This window comes from Nyctereutes procyonoides, unplaced genomic scaffold (assembly GCF_905146905.1).
Source record: "Nyctereutes procyonoides isolate TBG_1078 unplaced genomic scaffold, NYPRO_anot_genome, whole genome shotgun sequence".
Lineage (NCBI taxonomy): Eukaryota > Metazoa > Chordata > Mammalia > Carnivora > Canidae > Nyctereutes > Nyctereutes procyonoides.
The window spans coordinates 14,746,747-14,755,648 of record NW_026575034.1 but is presented as its reverse complement, the minus strand read 5'-3'; the positions used below and the strand labels follow the sequence as shown (position 1 = coordinate 14,755,648).

Genomic DNA, 8,902 nt, shown 5'->3' with positions numbered 1-8,902 from the left:
CATATGTGTGTTTCTCTAAGGTAGATGCTATAAAGTGGAACTGATGGGACATGGGTACGCGTATTTTTTTTGCATATTTTTATTTTTAATAAGATATTACCAAATTGTCTCAAAGCCGATGTATGGATTTACACCAGTCGTGTATGAGAGGATGTATCTCCTGGTGTTTGCCAACAGTGTCATTATTGATTTGAGCAAATTTTGCTGATCTGCCAGCAGAGAAAGAGCATCTTGTTTTATTTAAATTTACATGTTCCTGATTTCTGGTCTGGTTGGGCATTATTTCATGTTTGTTGGCCACTTATTCTTCCTCTCTTCTTCCTCTCTTGGGGTCTACCTGTAATCTATCCTTTACCCATTTACATAGTGTATAATGATTTTGCATGATTTTTTTTAAACTAAATTTTGGGAGCTCTTTATATATCCTAAACCTTACCTAATCTATACTGTTAGTATTTAACTTTTCAATATTATTTATGATATCCTTGCGTATTTTTTGAGTCAGAAGTTTGATTTTGTTGTGGTCATATTTAGCGATCCCTTCTTTTATGAGTTTTGCTTTTTTAAACATCCTTTCTTATGAATGCCTCCCCTAGATTATAAATATATTTTTGTATATTTTCTTCTATTATGAAGCTTGTGTATTCTTCTGGCTCAGACCATTGCCTGTATCTACGCATCTTCCACTAGGGCTGGTAGATGAGCAAGGATGCTGAACTGCTGTCCAGGAAGCAACAGTGTGTGCTTTCAATGGGATCCAGCTGCAGGGCATGACTTAAGAATGAGCTTCTTAGGCTGCCTAAGGGAACTGGAACTGGCTTGTGTGGCAGCAAGAAGCTTTTCTGAGGGACATCCTAAAACAAAAAGAAACAGTCGAACTCCCAATCCAGAAAAGGCATGCAATGGCTTCCTCTGGAGATGGTCATAACCCAAGACAGATATACACATCTCAATTCAGGTAACCACATTTCAAGTGCTCGGTAGCCACGTATGTCCTGCGGCTACTGTAGTGAAAAGTACAACCCTGACGATTAAGAGCAGAATGTCCATAATGTGCTGGGAGGTATGTTCTCTGTGTGTATGAAGGTGTTTAGGCGACCACAGTCTGAATGTTAAGTCCACTCTTCACCCTCCCCTGCAGCCCAGTCTTCTTCCTACCAAAATGTATCATAATTTGAATGGTTCCCACCTACTGATGTGGATTAATCATCCTAAAGCACAGTTTTGCTGGGATTATTTCCTAGAGAGGATGTTGTTGACTTTTAGGAGGAGGCGATCATTCAGCTGAAACTTTGAGAGTGGGTAGGAATTAGCTAGGGGGTCAGAAAGGATGGTTTGAAGGGGGGGGCACTGGAATGGACAGACTGGGGGTAAAGCAGACATCAGGTCCCAAGGGGTGTAGAGGTTCTGCAGAGGTTAATGGTGGTCATCAGACGTTTGTCAGTAGGGGATATGGGAGAAACACAAGGCCAGAGACAAAGAAACCAATGAAGAAAGTGCAGGTTCCAGATAAGAATTATGGAGGGTCTGATCTAAGACAATTATTCATTCATTCATTCATTCATCCATCCATCTATTACACAAACATTTGCCAAGTGCCTGCTGTGTGCGGAAAACAAAGCAAACAGAATCCCGTGCCTTCACAGAACTTCAATATACGGTAGGAAAGGAGGTCAATGGTGAGCAATAGAAGGTGTTCCTCAGGTTTCAGATCTCCCTTGGAGAGTGGTAGACCATTCATTGTCTGAGACAGAGGCTCAGGAGGCAGAGCAGGTTTGGGAAGGAAGGTTTGGGTTCAGCTGATCTTTTTCCACAAGTGTTCAGGGTGTCTGGGGGCCACCTGAGTGGAGCTGTGTGGCAAGTAGCTGCATGGCCATATTTGGAGATCTGGAAGGCATTGACTTGCTAGACTGTAGGATTCATTCATTCATTGGTTCGTCCATTTATTTATTTGACAGATACTGAGTAAACTTGGAATGTACCATGCATTGTACTAAATGCGGAGGATTCATAGGTGAGCAAGGCAGGTATGATCCCTACCTTCGTAGAGCTTCGAATCCAGTAGGGTCTGCGGCTGATAACAAAGCTCTAACAAGCATGTGTGTTGGAGGAAGGAGGAAGGGGTGGCCAGACATGTGAGGGAGGAATTGGGGGAGTGGGCTGGGCCAGACTATCAGAGACTTCTGGTACTGTGCCAGGGAGATGGAAATCCACCTCAATCTGACCAAGCCCTGCCTCCCCGACAGCACTCAATTTTGTCCAGTCCTCTCACTGCCCCTATGCTCGGTGCAGGCCACCGCCTCCTCCTTGAAGGCATGTGACAGGTTCTCCAAAGGCCTTCCTTGCCTCTCATCTCCCACCATCACTTCCAATGCAAAGAGGTGAATTTTCAAAATGAGAAGATGACGTTATGGTTCGGTGGTAGGCAGATGTCTAAGAGGGCCCCGTAACCTCCATCACTCTGGTGTTACTCTGGTGATTACGTTATGTGACACGGCACAAGGAATTCTGCAGATGTAGTTACGGCTACTGATCAGCCCACCTTAAAGCAGGGAAATTAGCCAGGTGAATCCACCTAATGAAGTGAGCCCTTTGAAAGCAGGGAGTTTCTCCAGTGAGTCAAGGGCAAGTCACAGATATCCGAAGTCAAGGTCTTGAAGGCTTCGACATGCTGTTGCTGGCTTGAAGACGAAGGAGGGTCATGTGGAAAGGACCTAAGAAAGTCTTTCAGGAGTGGAGAGTGAGCTCCAGCCAACAGGCAGCAAGGAAACAGGGACCTCCCTCCGCCAACTGCGAGGAACTGGATTCTACCAACAACCCGAGTGGGCTTGCAAATGGATTCCTTCCCAGAGCCTCCACATGAGAACGCAACCCAACCAACACCTTGCCTGTAGCCTTAGGAGACCCTGAGCAGAGAAGCCAGCTGTGTCATACTGGACTTTTGACTTCCAGGGCTATGAACTCTCATCGTGTGTGTTATTTCAAGCCACTCTATTTATGGTGATGTGTTCCATGCACCAGAAAAGGAAGACACCCCCTGGCTTCTAACCCTCCAAAGAAACTTCCCTCGTGGACTTGCCACCAGGGTCTCAGCATTTAAATCCTTATAAGAGTCCTCTTAGGTGGGTATTTTATTGTCACCATTTCACAGGTGAAGAAACTGAGGCTCAGAGAGATGCGATACTTTTCCTAAGGTTACCCAAGCTAGTAAGTGACAGGGCTGAGATTTTCACTCAGTCCGAACTCAGAATCCACACTCTATGGCTTCTCATTGCCCTTAGAGGAAGTTCAAGTATCTATGCGAGGAATTAGAGACCCTTCCTGATCCGGCTCCTGCTCACTGGTCCAACCTCACTCTTCCACATTCCTCTCACTTCAGCTCCTTGGGGCACCAGTAACTACCACGCTCTCAGTTTCCTGACTTTCCACATATGACTCCTTCTGCTTGAGATGCTGCCCGCCTCTTCCCCCTGTTGTTCCTGGGGCTGACCCAAATGATGCTTTTGGCCTTGCCTAAGATGCCACCTCCCCCAGGAAGTCTTCCTTGGCTTTCCCAAGCTGGGTAGATACTACGCCCACATTCCCCTAGCACCTCATACCTCCCGTCTCAGAGCACAGGAGACCCTGTGTTGGACACGTGTACTCAGCGGGCTCTTCACTAGAGTGTGAGCTCTTTGCTGGCCAAGACTGTGATAGGTTCATCACCAAATCCCTAGCACTGTATCTGGAGCCAGTGGGTACTCAATAAGCATTCACTGAGTGAATGAGTGAATGAATAAAAGCACTTTATTTGGGAGGCAATGGCAGCCATCCAAGGTCTTGAAGCGTGGGAGTGACCTTCTCAGACCTGTGCTTACGAGGACAGGCTGAGGGCAAGTCCTGCACACAAAAGGCAATCCTCACCATCATGTGAGGATGAAAAAGGTTCGTTTACACCGTGGTCTTGGATCTCTGGAGCTACGAAACTTGGCTCTTTCCTTGACCACTTCTGGATCCTGGATATGCCAGAAATGGTCACGGTCCTGACCAGTTTTCTCTCCCATGGAGGTGGAAGGTGGAAGAGAGCTTGTGACTGGGGTTTAGGCCCTGAAATCCCACCAGCATTAGGCGCCTCGGGCCACGAGGGCTGTGCGAAGCAAGGCCATATGGGGAGCCACACACAGACCACGGGGGGAACCTGGGGGCCCCCGGAGACCTCTCCATCTGGACACCTGGTAGTCGGCCCACTTGTGCGTAAGTAGCAAGTACTGCTTCCCGATGAGGAGGGCGGCGCTTACGGCTCCCAGCCCCCGGCCGGAGGTCACGCGATGCGCTCGCTCGGGGCGGGGGCTGGGGCGTCTCTGCGGGAGACCCCGCACGTCTCGGCCTCCTCTTCTGCGCCAGGGGCAGTCCCCGGGCGGCGCGGCCTTCAAGGACCTCGGGGCGCCGGGAGCGCACAGCTCTCCGCGCAAGGAGGGCAGCCCCGGGGGCTCGGGGTCCTCCGTGGGGCCCACGCCAGGCAGCGGCGCGCCGGACGAAGGGGCCGAGCTGCCCGCGGCGGGCGGCGCGACCGACGGGGCGGCCCGGGCGCTCGGGGCGCGGCGAGGCTGCGAGGGGCGGGTCTGGGCGCCGCGCCTCCCGCGCTCCGGCCGCCAGTTCTGGGCGCTGGGGGCGGGCGGGGGAGGAGCCACGCGGGGAGGAGCAAAACCTGGAGGCCCCGGGATCCCCGGGCACAGCCAGAGCGGCCGGAGCCCGATCCCGGGCGCGGGGCCCGGGGGAGCGCGCCGTCCGGGACGGACCGGGCCGGGCCGAGCCCCAGCGCTGCAGCCCGCGGCGGCGCCCGCCTTCCGTGCGCACCGGGCGGGAGCGGCCGGCGCCGACGGGCTGAGGCTCCCGGGCTCCGAAGCCGCCGCCCCCGCCGCCCCACCTGCGCCCGGCGGCGCCATGGATCCTTCGGAGAGGAAGATATCGGTGTGGATCTGCCAGGAGGAGAAGCTGGTGTCCGGCCTCTCCCGCCGCACCACCTGCTCGGACGTGGTGCGGGTGCTGCTGGAGGACGGCTGCCGGCGGCGGCGGAGGCAGCGGCGGGGCCGGCGGCGGGGGGCGGCCGGCGGCTCCCCGGGCCGGGGCGAGCTGCGGGAGCTCCTGGACGAGGACGACGAGGACGACGGGGAGGCGCTGCCGCAGGGACTGCTGTGCGGGCCCCCGCAGTGCTACTGCATCGTGGAGAAGTGGCGGGGCTTTGAGCGCATCCTGCCTAACAAGACGCGCATCCTGCGCCTCTGGGCCGCCTGGGGCGACGAGCAGGAGAACGTGCGCTTCGTGCTGGTGCGCAGCGAGGCGTCGCTCCCCAACGCGGGCCCCCGCAGCGCCGAGGCGCGCGTCGTGCTCAGTCGGGAGCGGCCCTGCTCGGCCCGGGGGGTCCCGGCGCGGCCCAGCCCGGCCCTGACGCAGGAGAAGCAGCGGCGGGTGGTGCGCAAGGCCTTCCGCAAGCTGGCCAAGCTCAACCGGCGGCGCCAGCAGCAGCCGTCGTCGCCCCGCTCGTCCACCTCGTCGTCCACCGCGTCGTCCTGCTCGTCGCCGCCGCGGGCCGCCGAGAGCGCGTCGGTGGAGCGCATGGAGACGCTGGTGCATCTGGTGCTCTCCCAGGACCACACCATCCGCCAGCAGGTGCAGCGGCTCCGCGAGCTGGATCGCGAGATCGACCGCTACGAGGCCAAGGTGCACCTGGACCGCATGCGGCGGCACGGAGTCAACTACGTGCAGGACACTTACTTGGTGGGCGCCGGCGGCGAGGTCGACGGGCCCGGCCCCGGGGGCGAGGAGGCGGCGGCGGCGGCCCCCGCGGACGGCGAGGCGCAGGCGGCCGCGCTGGAGGAGCTGGCCCGGCGGTGCGACGACCTGCTGCGGCTGCAGGAGCAGCGGGCGCAGCAGGAGGAGTTGCTCGAGCGCCTCTCGGCCGAGATCCAGGAGGAGCTGAACCAGAGGTGGATGCGGAGGCGCCAGGAGGAGCTCGCCGCGCGGGAGGAGCCCCTGGAGCCCGGCGGCGGCCTCGACGGCGAGCTGCTGCTGGAGCAGGAGCGGGTCAGGACGCAGCTCAGCACCAGCCTCTACATCGGGCTCCGGCTCAACACGGACCTGGAGGCCGTCAAGTCGGACTTGGATTACAGCCAGCAGCAGTGGGACAGCAAGGAGCGCGAGCTGCAGGGCCTCCTCCAGACTTTGCACACGCTGGAGCTGACGGGGGCGCCCGACGGCGCTCTGGGCGCTGGCGGGCCCGCCCGGGACGCCCGGCCTCCGGGCTGCGCCGAGGGGTGGGTGGACCAGGCCCGCGGACTGGCCAAGAGCTGTCCCGGCAACGACGAGGACTCGGACACGGGGCTGAGCTCCATGCACAGCCAGGACTCGGACTCGGTGCCCGTGTGCGAATCTCTAGTGTAAGGGGAGCGGGGTGCGAGACGGGGACGGCCCTTCTCCCTTCCCCGCGGAAAACCCCTGGCCTGGCCGGCTCAGGGACTTGCAGCCAGGCTGGGGGGCGGGGGGCGGGGAGCCCTGCCAGGTAGCATCGCTTCCACCGGGCGGGGGGGGGGGGGGGGAGGGGGGAAGGGCTGGGGACACCTGCCCTGGCTCCCCAGTGAGTGCGGAGGGGTGCAGGAGGGGGAGCCTCCGGGGTCTCCCTTCCAAGCTTTCTTAGGGGAAGGAAGGAGGGAGGTGGTGAGAACCTCCTGTATTGGAAAACAAACGCCCCAGGGAAACTGACGTGGTCCGAACCCATTTTTGAAAAAAGAAAAAAAAAAAGAGAAAAAGTATTAGGAAGATTTCAGCAGTCTTCTGTATGGGAAGGGCTGATGGCAGCTAGAACTTTAGTTTGTGGCATAAAGTGCTTTTAAAAGAAACTCCTGGATGAAAAGGAAATTCCTTGAATGTTAATTGTGACTGTGAACGTGTTAAAACTAGCCAAAGAGGAACACTGGTGTTGGTCTCAGCCTTACTTACATCTCTGATAAAACCCACAGGCACCCAAATCCTGGCTCTTTACATTTCTGCAGGTTGGGGAATTACCTATCTGCCGCACTGTTCATCCTTTATTTTCTTTCAAAGGCCGAACTGTATGAAAGTCTCTAAGCCTGCATTTCCTCCTAGCAAATACAGTATGTGTTCAAATAGAATCCTTTCCCTAAAATAACCTTTTATTATTACAAAAGCCGAACATAACCCATTTGAGATAGGGAAACCTGGTGGACATAATTCCTGGTTACAGTTTAATCTGGACCATTTGGGACTTGCTCCTGCAAAGGGACCTGTGCTGTCCTTTCTTTCCGTTCATGCTGTCGCTTCATCCACTGAATCACTGTCACTCCAAGAAAAGGAAAAGGGAAGTTGCAGAATTCAAGCGAAGTGCAACTAAAGTTGCTATTTAATGAGCCCTCTGGTTGGAACTGAGACTTGAAAGCAAAGATCTTTGTTAGTGTTCAGCGTTTGAACTGAGTTATGTGATTAAAACCAACCATGACCTCAAGGTATTTTACCCCAACCCAAACCTAACTGCAGTAGCTCCGCTCAGAGATTAATTAGTTACTTGTCCAAGCCTAAATGGAAAGCGCCAATGTCAAGGTTTACTAGATAAGGCCCCCCCAAAGAAAACATAGAACACAACAATCTAACAGTACACCTTGGGTGAGCAATTTGATTAACTGTGGCACGCAACCATAGATAAAAGCATAAAACAGTGAGCCTAAAGACGACTTGAATTCCTCTTGTCTGGCTCCTGCCTTTGCACACGCCAGGAGATATAAGTGCAACACCTCTCTCTTAATAGCTGGTGACGGAGCCCTGGTGGGGACCCAGTGTAATTGTTCCAGTTATTTCAATGAAAAGTTATCAGTTGTAGCTGGCTGTTGCCCCGTGGAAGGAACCTGTTGGCGGTGTTCCCTCTGGAGCACAGTACTTCTGAGGAATGTGGGATCTAATCTGTCCTGAGGAGGTTATTAACAATGGGGTGTGTGTGTGGTGCCAGCCTGCTGCAGAAGCCTGGTATCAGCCTCACCATGGAGGGGCTGGCTCCAGTTTCAACACCGCATGTGAAGATCGCTTGAAAGGTCTTACTTTATCGAGACGGTTCTTTCCTTGGAGAGATTCTCTGTCTGCTTATTGCCAGCGGGGACTAGCCCACCTGACCTCCTCGAACCATTTGAACTGTCTCCTTTTTTGGAGACAGCCCTCCCCCCACCCCCATGCTATTACAACACATGGGGATATTTGAGATTTTCAAGTAAAATGCGATTGAAAAGACCCTTTTCTTAATTGGTGTTTTCAAAAGGCATTAGCGGGCATAATTACGGTTTTTTTAGTTTCGCCTGATGCAGAAAACATCTATGCATTTGGTCTTGAGCATGATTAAAATGAGGAGGGGACCGAAAGAAAGCCACTGTCCCTAGACGATCATTTGATCTGTAAACACAAAGCCGAATGATAGCTTCCCTTTGGAGGCAGAGGTAAAATCCTCATTAGAGTGTGACAAATGCTACTTGTCTGAATGGTTGATGCTGGCAATCTGGTGGTTTTAAATTATTGTGCTTTTTTTTTGGGGGGGGGGTCCCCTAGAGTGGTAGGAGAGGTAGTTCTTTAGACGTTTATTAACTCAAAAGAGAACACAGAAGTTGGCAGAACAGGACTGCCTGGCAGAAAGGAGCTGTTTTCCTTTTCACTATTATTATTTTAAACTTTGACGGACTGCTGACATCAGCAAATATGCCTGGAGCCTGTAAAGCAAATTAAGCCACATCACAGGGAGAAGGCCTGTGGAATTTTCTGGCTCCCTCTTACCAGAACCTTCCTGTGCTGTCCACCTGAAGATGCTTCTCCAGTCAACTCTTCAGGCTGCGAGGAGGCTCTGTTTATAACAAAGGGCGGCCCAGTCTGC

The 8,902-nt window shown here is 54.2% G+C and overlaps 1 protein-coding gene across 1 annotated transcript; it reads left to right on the top strand.

Moving 5' to 3' along the window:
- Positions 1 to 4,789: 4,789 nt before the first annotated feature.
- Positions 4,790 to 6,530, top strand: RASSF10 (Ras association domain family member 10). Its single transcript, XM_055317984.1, has one exon. The coding sequence runs from the start codon at positions 4,924 to 4,926 to the stop codon at positions 6,418 to 6,420; it is 1,497 nt and encodes a 498-aa protein (XP_055173959.1). The 5' UTR covers positions 4,790 to 4,923; the 3' UTR covers positions 6,421 to 6,530.
- Positions 6,531 to 8,902: the final 2,372 nt, after the last annotated feature.

Bases quoted from the DNA above. Each gene is read 5' to 3' on its own strand.
- RASSF10 (XM_055317984.1), top strand. From the start codon at position 4,924: ATGGATCCTTCGGAGAGGAAGATATCGGTGTGGATCTGCCAGGAGGAG.